General features: G+C 41.7%; 1 protein-coding gene across 1 annotated transcript in view; it reads left to right on the plus strand.

Annotated features, from left to right (window-relative positions):
* IQGAP1 (IQ motif containing GTPase activating protein 1) overlaps positions 1 to 15,906 on the plus strand; it is a 75,119-nt gene that overhangs the window by 28,683 nt on the left and 30,530 nt on the right. The window contains exons 6-15 of the mRNA XM_082488598.1: positions 2,111 to 2,178; positions 3,212 to 3,325; positions 3,730 to 3,908; positions 4,575 to 4,665; positions 5,142 to 5,305; positions 8,386 to 8,470; positions 9,578 to 9,741; positions 10,116 to 10,276; positions 10,798 to 10,922; positions 14,381 to 14,544. Of these exons, the coding sequence (XP_082344724.1) occupies positions 2,111 to 2,178; positions 3,212 to 3,325; positions 3,730 to 3,908; positions 4,575 to 4,665; positions 5,142 to 5,305; positions 8,386 to 8,470; positions 9,578 to 9,741; positions 10,116 to 10,276; positions 10,798 to 10,922; positions 14,381 to 14,544 (1,315 nt within the window). The remainder of the gene's footprint in view (positions 1 to 2,110; positions 2,179 to 3,211; positions 3,326 to 3,729; positions 3,909 to 4,574; positions 4,666 to 5,141; positions 5,306 to 8,385; positions 8,471 to 9,577; positions 9,742 to 10,115; positions 10,277 to 10,797; positions 10,923 to 14,380; positions 14,545 to 15,906) is intronic.

Here is a 15,906-nt window from a genome sequence, read left to right on the forward strand (position 1 = left end):
TTTGTTTGTTTTTGTTTTTTCCTTGGCTGGCTGGTTTGAATGCAAGTGTGGCTTTTGGAGCATGTTGAGACTTATATTTTAAAAGGATTCCTTTTGTGGAATTTATTCTGTGGTTGAATGCTGGATTGTATACGTTTGGGTCTTCATCTGCTGCTTGCTTGGTTGAAGTTCTCTAGAATGGCGGTTGTGCCGTCTGATCTGTTGCCGGTGTGAAATCCGTAGAGATGGATTGCATTTATCTGAATGTTACCTGACATTTCAGTTTGCTGTAGATGAAATTATTATTTACAGAAGTGAACTTGATCCCAACTTTAGATCAAAATGAGTTCTCTCTCTCTCTGTAGAAAAAGTCATTTGGAGTCTATAGAGCAGTGGGGAGTAGATCTGTGGTGGGGTACGCTGCCACTGCCAGGACCAGTGCTCCTTTTTGTTTAGGTTATAGCAAAGTCCATCCCTCACTGGCAGCTCCTGTGGCTACTGTATACCTGGAGTTGGCTAGTGTATGTGTTCATTCCACGTTCTTGCGTATTTCCTGGCCATTCCCATCCCCCCAGAAGTCCGAATTGTGGAAAACCAACAAGTTTCCCAAGAAAATTGTTTGCTCTACTCTGTCTAGATCATATATTAGGAAAAGAAAATTAATTCAGGGAGCAAAATTAATAGATGCAAACAGTCCCAGTAGTTAAGGCTGTAGAAGTTACAATCTTTCATCTAATAATACCTTTTTCCATACTGTTTAATTTTTTTTCAATTGTTAATCTTTGGCGGAAATGTTCCGTAGCCAATTTCTCTACAAAGGCAGCTTCCTCGAGATTTTAACATGATTTTACTTAGCAAGGAAAGAAGAATAATTCTGACATGTAAATATAAATATGGAAAAGGATGTTGTATAAAAAACTTGTTCTTTTTTCAGGCTTAGTGCCCAAGTATATTAAAGTTAAGAAATAAAGATCTAAAATGCAGTTTTGTTGACAGTCCATAGGTCAGAAGTGTTCCTGCCTAGTGTTTGTGGTTTGTTTGGTTTTTTTTTTTAAAAAATCTGCTTAGATTTATAAAGATTGGAGATTTAGATTTGACACGTTGAGGTCGTGCAAAGGTGGAATGACTTACCTCCTCTTTTCCAATCATGTTACAACTGAGTTTAGTGGAGGAATGTGTATTTACTTTATTAATAGTTCGTTTTTAATGTTCCTGTATAATGGGATGTGTTAATAGAGGGTACGTTTCCATGACCTGTGACGGGCAAGAAGGAGAGGAGTTGCTTCTCCTTCCCCAGCCCCATTTGTCCTTAGATGTGTGGGTTCATCCCCCCTTTGTAGCTCCACGTGCCGACATTAACACCATTTCATAAGCCAAATCAGTGTAGTGAGTGCCTCCCCCCTGCTCGTCACCGGTGAGCCCACACCGGCAGTGCTGTGTCCAGTTCTGGGCTCTCCAGCACGGGACACGGGGACGTACTGGAGAAAGTTGAAGGAAGGTCACCGAGGTGGTTCGCGGACTGGAGCATCTCTGCTGTGTGCAAAGGCCGAGAGCTGGGACCGTTCAGGCTGGAGAAGAGAGGGCTCAGGGGGTCTCAGCAGAGCGTGCAGCTCTCCGAAGGGAGGGCGCAAAGACGATGAAGCCAGGCTCTTTTCAGTGGTGCCCCAAGACAGGACAAGACACAACTGGCACAAACTGAGCCACAGGAGGGTCCCTCTGAATGTGAGGGAACGCTTTATTTACTGTGAGGGTGACCGAGGAGTGGCCCAAGTTGCCCGGAGAGGTTGTGGAGTCTCCACCCTTGGAGATACTCAAACGCCATCTGGACATGGTCCTGGGGAACCTGGTCCTACGTGACCTTGTTTGAGGAGGGAGCTTGAAGAAGGCAAACTTGGGAGAGGCCGTCTAGCCTCAACCATTCTGTAATTCTGTGAAGACTTCAGAGTGGTGGACAGTTATGTGCAGGTGAGAGGGGAAGAGAGGAGTCAGCTCGCCCTCTTGGTGATTGAGCTGTTACGTTGGCTTACCTGAGTGGCTCCTTGAATCTATATTTCCTAAAATGATTTGTATCTTTGTCAGAACCACAAGGAAAAATTACTAGTTCTAATAATTTGCTTATTTTGTTTTCTAGCCTGTATCTGTTCAAACTGGGTCTTGCCCCCCAGATTCAGGATTTATATGGGAAGGTGGACTTCACAGGTAAAAAAAAAAAAATAAAAGTGCTGATATGTGTGCTGCCTTTATGTCGTACTCTACTAGACATTGTATAGATCAATTAAAGGATTGTTACCTTTGATATCCTAAATGCAAATTAAATTTGAAATTAATGCCTCTGAGGAGTTCTAATAATTTAAGAAAAAGATTGTGCTTCTGAGCCAGGCTGTTAAATAGCCATCGGTTTGCTGATCATTACTTTTGCAAATAACAGCCCCTTAACTTTTTTGCCACTGTTGTAAGATGCTTAAACCTTGCCTCCACCTCCCTGGGAGAGGTTTCAGTTTGGAACGCAGTAAATGGTTCTGACCTCCCTTGGCAGAGGGGAGTAGAGGTGGGTGCCCTCAGCTGAAGAAGTTTTCCAGCTGATCTACTGCCGGACATTCCAGCAAAGTCTCATGTCCACGTGCCTCCTCGAGGTTTCAGTTCCTTCATTTTTGCAAAAGTGTCAAAATCTATGTTTTGCATTAGTGAGGTTCCTGCCTGAGGCTGTGCCTCTGATTTAAAAGGTGTATAAACTTTATTTTCCTGCAAAACAGGTTTTGATTGTACCTCTAAAGTACTGAACTAGCAACTCTCTTTTTGAGTTGTATGGTATTTAGCAACAGCGTATCTCGATATCCTCTGTTCGCTTTTCTCAACATAGTCTCTCTGCGGGGAAAAAAGAACGATAAAATACTGCCTGTGCATTTTCCTGACCTCTTGGCAGCTGTAGTTGAGGCACCTCAGAATGATGGAGTCTGTTTCCAGCTCTTCCTGTGTTGTTTTCTGGTGAGAAGGACTACAGAATATTCCTGTATGAGTTTCTGGGAGAAACGCAGATTTTAGGAAAGTGTGCAAAATGTCTATTGGTTGTCATTTATTTTGTTTCACTTGCTGAGTTATATTCAAAGTATTATATAAGCAGTAATTATAATTTATTGTAGTTATCCTAATTTTTTTTGTAGAGGCAGTTGGTATAGCAGTGCTGATTTCTAATGCGTTTAAGTATCTGTAACGCTGTTTTTATGTGTTTCAGAGGAGGAAATCAGTAATATGAGGCTTGAACTGGAGAAGTATGGTATTCAAATGCCTGCCTTCAGCAAGATTGGAGGAATTCTTGCAAATGAGCTTTCTGTGGATGAAGCAGCATGTAAGGAAAAATGCAGTTTCATTTTATGTGATTATTCAAATCAGCCGATTAGATATTTTTTTAAAGCATTGGTTTCAGTGCCCCCTGTTGTAAGACAGTACAGTCCTTTTGATAGGCCTTTTGGAAGACTGGGAAGAGGCTTTTCTTTCCCTTGTGTATTTTTATTTTATTTTCTTTCCTTTCTGGAACATGATGATTGGACTAGCTAGAGTATTGTACTAGGAAGAAGTCTGACGCCTTTTGTCAATAACACAAAGCCATCATGGGATGAGAGGTACTCTGGTAATTCTTTTGCTTTCCAGTTAATTTCCAGATAATTCTTCTGCTCTTTCCAGATAAGTTCTCAGTTTTTAACAGAGTTTTTGTGTTTGGCACTAACTGGCAGACTGTGACTTGTTTTTCAGTACATGCTGCTGTCATTGCCATTAATGAAGCAATCGACCGTCGGGTTCCAGCTGAGACTCTTATGGCGATGAAGAACCCTAATGCCATGCTGATAAATCTTGACGATCATCTGGAATCCACTTACCAAGACACACTCTACAGAGCAAAGCAAGACAAAATGGAGAATGCTAAAAATAGGGTAGATCAGTTCTTCTTTGAAACCATCTATTTGCGTGCATTGTGATTTTGTGTCGCAGTGTGAACTGTGGGGAACTCACAGAGTGCGTGTTACAGTCCTGTATGTATGGTGTTAAGTGGATTTACTCCTGGAAGTGTTCTAATATGCTCCCCAGTAACCTGTCTTCCTGTTGAAGACGGGCAGCCGTTGGCTGTGTTACTCTGTTCAGCTGTCTGAAATACGGGCTGCATAGATGCAGAGTTCTGTCAGCCTTTATATGTTGGGAGTGCTATCCCTCTATTTTCATACAACATAGATACATTTCCCTAACAGTGAAATGATGAGCAAGACTGACTGATGCTCTCAGAAGGGGTCAATGTTGGTTTAGAACACTCTAAGTCACATACCTAGCTGTGTGTACTGCTTTCTGTGCTCTGCTGTGTGTTCACATAGAGCCACTGCATTGAAATGAGGTGTTTCGAGGCTGCATCTATCAGACTTTAAGTGTACTTACTTTATCCGTATTTACTTTTAGGGCTGCTTTTTGCCTGCGTAGAGGTAGCCTGCCTATGGCCTGTCGTAGCTCTGTATAGATACACAGTTGTCCTCCCTGACCTTTGCAGTGAGAAGATCTACGAGGGTAAAGGAAACTGTAGAAACACTGATTAGTTTTTATTTGATCTTCAGATTGCCTCAGAAAGTTCAGAGAGAGAGAGAGATGTGTACGAAGAGCTTCTGACTCAAGCTGAGATTCAGGGAAACGTCAATAAAGTGAACAGTAGGTATCTACTACTGTATGCTATAGTAGTAGTCTTAATTAAGAGTACTTAAAAACAATACCTGTACTCCTCCTTGCTTTCTGTAATGTGAACAAAAGTAGAAGGCAGCTCCCCTGTTTTTGGGGGGGAGGGGGTGGTGGTGATTTTTGTTTTGCTTTGTTTTTTTAACTCTTTATGAGTACATAGTTGTAAGCTGAATTCATTTTGACTTCTGTTGCCCTTCCTTCAGGAAATGGATTGTCCATGTCGCTGCCCCCCCCAGTTCTTCATCTTGAGTAATGCATGCTTTTTCCAACCTCCAGCCCCTTTTTCAAGTGCTACTTTGCAATTGATTTCGGAAGTCTTTCATTCCGATTACATACCTAACTTGCTGTCCATCAGGTCTAAGAGTGTATTTTCCTGAGCAGTAGGTTGTATAAGCCACCAGACTCTCTCATTTAATGTTTCTCTCAAAACTCTGCTTTGCTCTTGCTAGCACATGCAGCCATATCAAAGATTGACCTGGCTTTGGAACGAGGAGATGCGTTAGCACTGTATGAAGCTTTGGCAACGCCAGCCCTGGGACTCCGAGGATTGCTACGAGAAAATTGTGACTGGTATTTCAAGCAGTTTTTGAGTGATAGACAACAGAAACAGGAGGTATGGAAAAGTTGTAGATTGCCCTTATTCGTGAAGTTGTCTTCCTGCCCCCTCCTTTCACCATACCGCTGTCTTCTAATGACTTGCTGTATACCTGCATAACAGTTTAGGGTTGGTCTGAAAAAGTTAACGCTAAGAGACAGAAGCATACAGTAAGCGTATTTGTCATGTAGTTTTCATCTCTGCACGTGAAAGGCCAGTATAATGCTTGTGTGAATGTATGTATGTATATATAGTTAACATACTTTTGCCAAACCTTAAAATACTAACTTGTGTGTTTATAGAACCGATATAATATGGGTGTATCTTCCCTCTTGTTTTACTATTGTCAGTGCACAAATAATGTGGATATTTGTGTTTTACGAATCCCTATCAGATAAGCATATACGACTTTTACTCTGGAGACTCCCACCATACACCATTCGTAGCCGTGGCGCTGAGGGACGTGGTTTAGTGGTGGGCTTGGCAGCGTTAGGGTGACAGTTGGACCCCATGATCTTAAGGGTCTTTTCCAGCCTAAGTGATTCTATGATTCTCTAACTGAATTTAATCTTAGTTTCTCATTTCAAGCCAACTCTTCAGTGAATTTTATGTGCAGGCTGCTTATGAAAAGCACAGAATAATTTTTAAAACCAGCATTGTCTCAATTATCGCAATGTCATGTATGTTAGTAGGGGAAAAATATGCTGATACAAAGATGGTTGTTACCGTTGCATCTCTTTGATGAATGATCTGTTTAAAAGCTGAAGCGAGGTAGACAGGTAAGGTATTGCATGCTTTTGGGTCCATGAAAAATGCAGACAAGTCAGTTACAACAAACTAGATCTCGGGCACTGTGGTGGATGTGTAGGTGTTTGTATGTCGTAGGTAGAAAACGTAATGACATGACCCGCCTGCGCCTGCTGGAATACCTGTCGAGGAGGAGGAGGACAGGAGATGGCGTTTGCACTGTAGGGAGTGCAGAAAGACCCAGAAAAGTTCAGATGGCATAGTTACAGTAAGAAGCTGAAGAAACATCCTCGTTCTCAGGGCCTTTGAACCACAGTTTGGAGTAGAAGTAGCATGACAAGCAGTCAGAGAGCTGAATCTGTAGTAAGGCCTGGCAGTTTAAATTGAGGTGCTGAATAAATGTCAGGTTTGAATTTCTGTCTATTTTTGGAGAGGGTAGCTGTGCATAAGGCTTCTAAACGTTACCAGACCTCATTGGTAGGGTAAGTCTTGACTCGCCAGAGCTGTCAGGTGGGAAACAAACGCTCAGTGTCAGTCGCCAAGTAATGACGCGTAATTCACTGTTGTAAGCTACTGCTTTGCTGGGTATTGCATCGTTCGGCGTATTTAATGACAGCAGTTATAAAGGCATGAGAACAAATCAGAGTGTGTTCTCGGCGCTGACAAACCTGAAGCAAGCCTCAGAATGCTGTTCACACCGCTTTGCTCACAAAGTTGCCCTTTTAGCTTCCTGTCACGTCAGCAAACATCAGGCTTTTGGGCTGACCTTTCCTATGCAGCATGCTACAGAACGAAGGTGGTGATCAAACCCCATACTGCATTTGTTCCCAGATTGTTGGAGGCGTCTGGTATAATCTTTCGTAGGAATCAACAGGGCAGGTGATGGTGTCTCCAGGGGAGGAGGTGGTGGGCTGGGTTGGCAAGCGAAGGGTGTAGAGCGATGTGGATGAGAAACACCCTGAAATCAAGACAGGGCTGAGGGGGACCTGCCTCGAGCACGTGTATGGAAGTGACAAGAGTGGTGTTATAGGGGAATCGATCTCTTACCCTTTTCCTGGGAAGTCACCGTGACCAGGTGCCTCTCTGGAGTGCCCGCACACTAACGTGTGTGGGATGGGGAACGAACAGGAGGCGTTAGAGGTCTGTGTGCAGTGGCAGAGCTGTGATGCCACCGGGATCACAGAGATGTGGTGGGATACCTACCAGAACTGGAGCAGTGCCACGGATCGGATACAGGCCAGTTAGGAAGGACAAGCCAGGGTGGCCATGAGGGGAAGTAGCCCATGAGAGAACAGCTGGAATGCGTGGTGCTCTGCCCTGAGACGTGTGATGAACCAGTTGAGAGCTTATGGGTCAGGATTAGCGGGCAGACCAACGTGTATGATGATGTGGTGGGTATCTGCTGCAGACTGCCTGATCAGGGAGAAGCAGATGAGGCCTTTTTCAGACAAGTGGAAGATGCCTTGTGTTCACAGACCTCGGTCCTCCCGGGAGACTCAAACTGCCTGATCTGCTGTAAGGGCAACACAGCAGGGCACGAGCAATCCCGGATGTTCCTGGAGTGGACTCTCTGCAGCTGTCCAAAGATGTCTCTAGGGATGAAAGAGGACTGGGGACATTTTTACAAAGTTTTTTAGTAGCCACAAAACCAAAGTTCAGCTGTTTTCTAAACTGCAAAGTCAGATTGCACGTTCCTCCGGAATGTAATTGAAAGGTCTCGTTACATAAATGTGGTTTGGTGATTTGGGAGAATTATCATTTCTACTGTGTGAACTATACAAAGGGTTGTGACCTGTGTGGCTGCTACCCAAGTTATTCAAGCCCTCCTGCTCCCCAGTCACTCAGTCTCATTTTCTATTTGTACCATATAGTCCAAGAAGCACGTGTGTATAAGCCAAAACTGCATGTTGTCCATTTTTGATGTTCTGCTAACTCTTTCGTTACTCAGAGGTAAAATGGAATATCGATGGGTTGCTTCACAGCAAACTACACAAGTACTGATTTCATTCCAGCACACAGCTCATGTACAGGGAGTCTTTTCTCATGAAATTTTCCCCTTTGTCTTAAATGTTTTATGATTTTGGAAGCTGGGTCTTGCCTGTAATCTTGTGTTTGTGGGACTGCACTTCTGATACTGTAAAAGGGATCAGGTCATACACATACGGTCTTTCAGCATATGAAATGACAATCTGGTAATTTGTCTTCCTCACATATGTAGCATTCTTCATTTGCATAAGCTATGTGGCATTAGAGTGTTTTAAGGAAAAGCTGGGGTATTTTTCATTTTATTGAGCTACTCGAAGTGAATAAGCTGTTATCATTTCACCCTCCCGGTGTCTTTTTTTTCTCAGGCTGGACTTACAGGTCCTCTGCAGAAGGAAGAGTTGCAGTTGGGAGTGGACGCTGCTAACAGTGCAGCACAACAGTATCAGCGAAGTAAGGACCAGCAGAAATTATTGCAGCAAAGTAACCATGGATGTGATCAAAAGGATGAGACAGCACAATATTCGGGTCTATATGGGGATACATGAGGTCTCTCAAACTGTTATGAATGTTCTTTAAGTACTTCACAGCTGCGAAGAACATTAGAGACAGTTGCCCTGATTACTTAGTGTCTTTTATCCAGCTCTTACAATACTGCTGGAGATAGTATATAATTTGAAATATTAAGAAACACAGAACTTTTTCATCCACCTTAAATAACCTTTTTCTAGAATGCTTGTATGAGTTGTTGTGCTATGGGTCTGTGGAGGATATCTGGGTTGCTCCATGAGGTGAGAAGGCTAGGTTACCTGCTGACCGTTGACACGAATCTTACTTGGTTTGAGCTACAGAACCTTTAACTGTTTCTAAATATCAGGTGACAAATAAAATGCAGATCATGATGGCTGATTGTTTTTTGACTGATGCTTCTGACACCATACAGAGCTCTTTTCTGGAGAAGAATGTTCAGTTCTGGCTGTGCAGGAGCAATTTGTTCAATTTGTAATAGGTAGAGAGGAGACCACTAGAGATCTGGGGAGAGAGAGTTTACAATACAAGAGGAAAATAACGAATGCCTAATATCTGGGAGGCTACCTTACTTGTTCAGCATGGAGCGCGGCATTTGTTTACCTACTTGCGCTATTTAAAGTCAGCCAACGTGTACCCACTATAGGGTGCCTGTTACTGCCTTGAGCAGGATAGACATAGACAGGAAGAAAAAGTTGTTGCTACTCATCCATCTAAAAATTTGCAGTTATGAGGCTTCTCGCTATCAGAAGACTGAAATGGTGAAACAATTCTTTGATAACCAGGCAAAAAGGTGAACTGGTTTTAAACATGAGCTTTATTTTAAAGAAGGCATTATGTATTTTAGTTGTCTGTAGTAACGCAAGGCTAACTGGGGAAGTATGGATCAGACAACTTCACTCATTTCCTGCGGCTAAGGGAATTATTCTTTTTCTTGTTAGTTGTCTGATTATTGAGTAGAATAAAAATGCTCTTATTATTGGGCAGTCGTCTGTCTTCCTTACTCCTTATCCTACCTCTTTGAACTTCTAGGGTTGGCAGCAGTAGCCAGAATTAATTCTGCAATTCGAATGGGTGATGCTGAGAAGACTGTGGCAGAAATGATGAATCCAGAGGCCCAGTTACCAGACGTTTATGCATTTGCTGCAGATCTTTACCAGAGGGAGCTGGCCACCTTGCAGCAACAGAGCCCTGAAGTAAGTACTGCATTCTCTCTTATTTCTGGAAGCTGGTAACAGATCACTGGCTCTACCTTGTCTGTTTCGTTAAACGTGTTCTCTGGAACAAACCTGTCAAGTCTTCACAGAACTGCTTTGGTGTTCAGTCTGTTCTGATGTGAAGTTTAATCCCTAAATCTTGAGGTACTTGGCCCCGTAAGATTCTACTTTAATCTCTTACTTGTTTATAAACTAGCTTTGTTTATCATACTCATCTTCCTACTTCTGTCATAAGGGTTGTCCCTTTGCTTTGTCATACGCCTGTTTTGATGACGACTCTATTCTGTGTTCTGTGGGCAGCAGTAGTTTGTAAAGAGCGAGTGGAATTGATTTGTTGTCCTCTTTGTATGCAGGGTAACCTCACCCATCCAGAATTATCTGTTGCTGTAGAGATGCTGTCTTCTGTGGCCCTGATTAATAGGGCTTTGGATTCAGGGGATGTGAACACAGTGTGGAAACAGCTGAGCAGTCCCGTCACCGGGCTTACAAACATTGAGGATGAGAACTCTCAGAGGTGGATATTCCAAGGAATCATGTCTGTCCTTGATGTTGCTTATATTATGTGACATTGAAATTTTTTTTCCCCTCTTCCACTTTATGTTCTCTCTGCGTTATTTATTATATATTATTATGGTATTGATTTATTCTCTCTTTGCTCTAGCATCTTGTTTTTGTGATTGCTATTTCTTACAGGTCCGATTTCTGTGCTGTCTCTCAACGCTTTCTCACGGATTTCACATTAAAGCTATGTTGTGGTATCATCAGGTTGTCACTAATACTGTGCCAGCTCACCCATCATGTTCTTTGCCCTCGACCTTCAGTCAGTGTTTTAGTGCTTTTGCCAATTGTGTCATGTGTGGGCTGGACGTCCTGCACGCAGCCTTTCCTCTTTCTCTTTTTCCCTCTATTCATACTTGTTCCAGTTTCAACCCTCGTGTTACCTCTTCCACTTTGTGTACAGTTCTTATGCTGTGTTGTGTGTTCCCTGGCCAGCTTGTTGCCTTGCGGTGTTCATTGGATTTTGTTCTTTCACAGATATATCGATGATTTGATGAAGCTGAAAGCTCAAACGCGTGCAGAAGGAAATGAATTTATCACGTGGAATGACATCCAGTCATGTGTTGATCGTGTGAACATAATTGTGCATGAAGAACATGAAAGTAAGTTGTTGTTTTTTCTGCTCAATTCATGCTAGACTGGTTCTGGCTCATAAGGAATGCTGAAATTAGGTGCCTGTCAATACAAAAAGGTATCAATGGACTTGTAGTTGTGTCATACATTAGATACCTAGGAAGATCTTAGCTGTAAGCAAGACTTGGTGGTCTGTACTATAAAAGGCTTGGTAGCAGGACTGTTGATGGAGAGGTCAGGTTGTATAACAAAATGCGTTGTCTGCCATTGGTGTCGAGGATTAGTCTAGAATCTTTTTGAATTTTGTTTCAATCCCTCAAATGTAATGAAAACTACTATTACCAAAGTCTCCGAGTTAATTATAGCCCGGTCTTGGAGTACTCCATCCTCCTCCTTAATTTGCTGTGCTCAGTAGGAGTTACTTTTCTTGAAGTTTTGTTCTCTCTTTGGCATCAATCTCTGCCCTGCTCAGGTTTTCCTATTCTCCCTTTTAGTCCTCCTTTAGAATGTGCTTTGGCCTTTTTACCTTTGCAGTATTTAGTGGAAGTTCCACAGACTCAGTGCAGGATCCCCCTCTACTCTTCATCTGTGGGCAATCTGGCCTGCAAATGCAAGATAAGGTACCCATCTCTGTGTTGATGACTCTCAGATGTAATGGTCTGTCAGATGCGTTTCTACAGTGGAAGAGGAGCTTGAATGAACAACCAAGAGATGAGTTTATGTCCAGGTCTTATTCTCAGTCCTTTAACTCCTGGCTGTGTTAACACTACTTCCAAATTGCAGCTGCTTTGAAGATCAGTAGTGCAAATACTGCATCAAAGAAACAGGCTTTTGCAGTTACGTTGAGTCATTGATCAACTGAGATGTCCCCAAAAGTTTATTCTCAAATGCTGTCTGTTCAACAGCTCAAATGTTTTTGCTTAAAACATTTGATACGGATTTTTCTTTTTTCGAGGAACACTTAATTATCTCATCAGTTTGATGCCATTCAAATTCTAAGTTCCATATATTGGGACCCAAATCTCAAGTCAGAGTTGAAATGGAAATGGCTCATCTTGTAAGAGGTTAATTGTTAGTTCCATCAGGTAATTAGAAGCTTTTAGTTTCTGTTCTAATGCTGTGTATGACCACTGGTCGTCAAAACCAGTAACTGTAAAAGCTGAAATGACTGATAACTGACCTTCTGACCAGTAGAAGAATATGCCTGCACAGCTGTTGCCTTTTACTCTGAAATATTGATGAAGTGCAAAAAAAAATCCCCGATTGGAAAATATGCAAAACCCCTTGGAAGTTATAAGTATATGCAGCAAGTGCAAGTAACAAAACTTAAGTCCTCATGAAGGAAAAAATTCCTGATGCAAGCTGAGAAATGTGAATGGGTGTTCTTCTATGCTTCCTCTGGTTCTGCATTTTTTTTTTATTTTTATTTTTTAGTAGTGTTTCTGTTAAGTGTCTTTTAGCAGTGATAAAAGACTGGGATTGAGCGTAATGATGAAAATTTCATCAAAACAGAAAATTGGAGTAATTCTCCTTTCTCTAAGTCTGTATTAGTTGACTTAAAATCCAGAGTGGAGATAGACGAGTCCTTGAAAATAGCACAATTAAGAAAACTTACTCTTTGTGAGGTTCAGTATCAGGTGGTTTAATTTTCTACTAATTTTTTTTTCCCAGTTTCATTAAGGGACCATAATTTTTGGTTTTGACCAGTACTGAAAACCTCCTGCATATGCAAGTAGCATGGCATTTACTTTCAAGCCATGTTTGCAATATTTGGCTCAAAGCCCTGTGTCATAGGAGAGGAGAGATTTGTCCCAAATGTGCAGGTGATGATGAAGTTTATATTGTACACTAAGATAAACAGGTGTCTTCTGCCACTTCTTGTTGGGTAGTTGGTGAGTTGTGTTTCACCTTGAAAAGACTTTATAGAGGGTTAAATTTTAATTTAAGAGCCTGCTATCTTGATTAACTCGTTTCCTGGATCTCCAAATAGACACCGGGTTTCCTGTTTGGGTCACATGAGCAGATTTGTTGAAACCACACAAACACGGACCCTCACTGGTGCGTGCACACACTGAGATGCTGCTTTCATACCATCTCTTCTGTGTAAGAGGTCACAGCAGAAGTCTGAAAGTTCATGTAGTCCCAACACCTTGTTTCTTATAACGCTCCTTATCCTGTAAAAAAAAAAGTGCAGAAAATCCTGTAAAGAGATAAGCTGTGCTCACAGGGAATTTCTTAATTCTTTGATCTGCTTCATGTATGTCCTTAAGCAAAGACACTTTATCTCCTGTCTGTGAATAAGTTAAATTTGTCTGAGAAGGTACTCAAGGCATACGAGCATATATTTTTCATTTCTACTGTCCTTGTAAATAGCTTCAAATTAAAAAATGCTTTCTAGCGAGGGGCTGTAGCATATTGCTGTTCTGTGGAGTAGTCTTGTCACGCCCGTGTTGGCAAACTAATCGGAGAGAACTGCTACTTACATTCTGTGCCCTTTCCCAAGTCAAACAGTTATCGTATCTGCTTTTTGACAGAAACCGTGCCATCGTTTTGGTGGTCCTGGTTCTTGCAGTGTCCTCAACCTGTATTTTTTCTCTAATCTCTGCTCCATCCAAATACTGCCTCTTCCCTAAGATGTTCTGTCTCTCCTATAAATGTTTGGTTTGTGATACTCACAGTGACAATCTTTGGATACATTAACCAAAGTTGGAGTCCCCACACTGAGCTCCTTACTGTCTTTTGTCCAAAAGATTTCTTTGTTCTGCACTGATCAAACCACGATTTGAATTCATCCTTCGCTAAGCAGGGAATTGAACCAGATGATCTCCAGGGTCCATCTCAACCCAAGATATTTTGTGATTCGCAGGAGTTGGTTGCTCTAGGTAGGGCATGTATGATGTAGACTCTGTTCACTTCTAGCTAACTATAAGATATTGATTTTTGGTTATTTTATTTAGCTGAATGCTAACATTTACTGTACTTGAATGGCATACTCATCTCTGATAATAACAGCTAAACATACTACATATGTTTAATAAGAGAGTTTTCTAAAATATGAAGTTACTGTATTTTTCAATGGTATTCCATGCAAATCTTTAGCTTCATGTGAAGATTTCTTTCTAGAGAAGCCAGAACCTTGGAAAACTGTACCCTATAAACTCAGGCCATTTGAGCTTTGATAATTCTCTTCTAGTAGATCTGAGCTGGATGTCTGAGGACTCAATTCTGTCCTGCGTGTGGTTTCCCTGAGTGATTTTTTTTTTTATTTTTTTTTTTAATTGCAGTGCCCAGGCATTATGACTACTTTATTTACTAGTAAAGAAAGCAGAACTATTTCTCCACCTTAATGTTTTCTGTTAAAAATACTGCAGTTCTCAGCTGATACCTAGTTTAGGAAGGACTAACCGCACTTCTTCTGAGCAATGCTTATGATTATTGTTGACCGAAAATGGAACTTTGTATTTCTCTCTCTACACTTCCTCCCTAGGGATTTTGGCGATTGGTCTTATCAATGAAGCTCTGGATGAAGGGGACAGCAAAAAGACTATTCAAGCCTTACAGATTCCTGCAGCAAAATTGGAGGGTGTAGCCCCAAAGGTAGCACAGCATTACCAGGATACACTACTGAGAGCCAAGAGAGAGAAAGCACAGGTGAGAACAATTAAAGGCACATCTCAAAACCTTCACATCTGTGTAATGGGCTTATTACTGGTACTGAAAGCCAGGAATCAAAACTGGAAGTAGCGAGCTGGGCATTCTGCATACTGTCAACTGATCTCACCCAGCCAGTTTGGATCCTCCTGTAGTAGAGAAAGAGACTTGCAGCCAGGCTGTATGAACGTTCATGGACTACAGAGATGGCTATAAGGGTATTAACTGCATGAGACGGCTTACTACAGCTAATCCTGGGTCCAGAATGAGACACGTATCTTGCTTGCAGAGAAATAATACACCTCATCTGTTTCTGCAAGGAGACCAAGTTCATTGTAGGAGTTCTGACCTTCTGAATGCAAGTTTCCTGCAAGTTTAAGTTTTGGGGTTTTTAGTGTTCTTTGTTAAATGTAGTCATAGGCATAGTTATATATGGCAAAAAGAAAGTTTGTGAAAGTGGAAAAGTCTGCTAACTGATAAACTGGAAAAAAGAAATTAAGCAAAACACATACTACTAGCAGAAAGTATAGTGATGCCTGTTGTTCACCTGGTGGCACTTTTATTGCTAATGATTTTTTGAGCGGTAGTTGCGGTATTCGCCAGGGACTTCTACCTACTTGTACATAGTTGCCTCCTTCACTGACTAAATGTGAAGGTGAAGATGGGGAGAGGAAGAGCAAGTCTCATCTTATGGGTTTAGGAAAGAGGATGAGAGCGCACATGTGTGTATGCAACTGATTTTTGAGTAGTGTGAATGGGATTCTGATTTTTTTTCCTCATCTATTTACAAAGAAGTAGCAGACCTCTCTGGTTTTGGTGGCTTGAGAGTGTGTTTGGTTTGGTTTGGTTTGGTTTTTTTTTTCTGTGGAGCTCATTGATCTAATACCAATGCAGAATTTTCCATAGAGACTAAAATCTAGATTGTGGTGAACACTGATTCTGGGTTTTGTGTTTTGTTTTGTTGGGTTTCGGTTGTTTGGGTTTGTTTTTTTTGGCTAAAGGTAAAGCTGTGTGATGGCAATAGCTGAAAACTGTACGCATATCTGATGACAATCGTTAAGCAGCTTCCCCAAAGGTCCTGAAAGGGTTAATGTTCCTCAGGAACTTATTTTGTGCTGAAGCGTTTCCTCCCGCTGAGTCAGAATGAAATAATGAATTCTTTTTAGTGTGCACTTCAGCTTGTGCCAGGCCCTGCTGGTAACTTCTCGTTGGTGTGAAATTACCTTATTTAGGCATATGTTCAGTTTAGGGCTCCTCCCGGCAGCACTGCAGCAACTTCAGAACTTGGAAGATCATATTATAAAGTAACATTGTGGGAAAAATCGCCATTATCTGAAGTCAGCTGTTACTGACTGGTGATTT

This window comes from Vanellus vanellus, assembly GCF_965231255.1.
Source record: "Vanellus vanellus genome assembly, chromosome: 11".
Lineage (NCBI taxonomy): Eukaryota > Metazoa > Chordata > Aves > Charadriiformes > Charadriidae > Vanellus > Vanellus vanellus.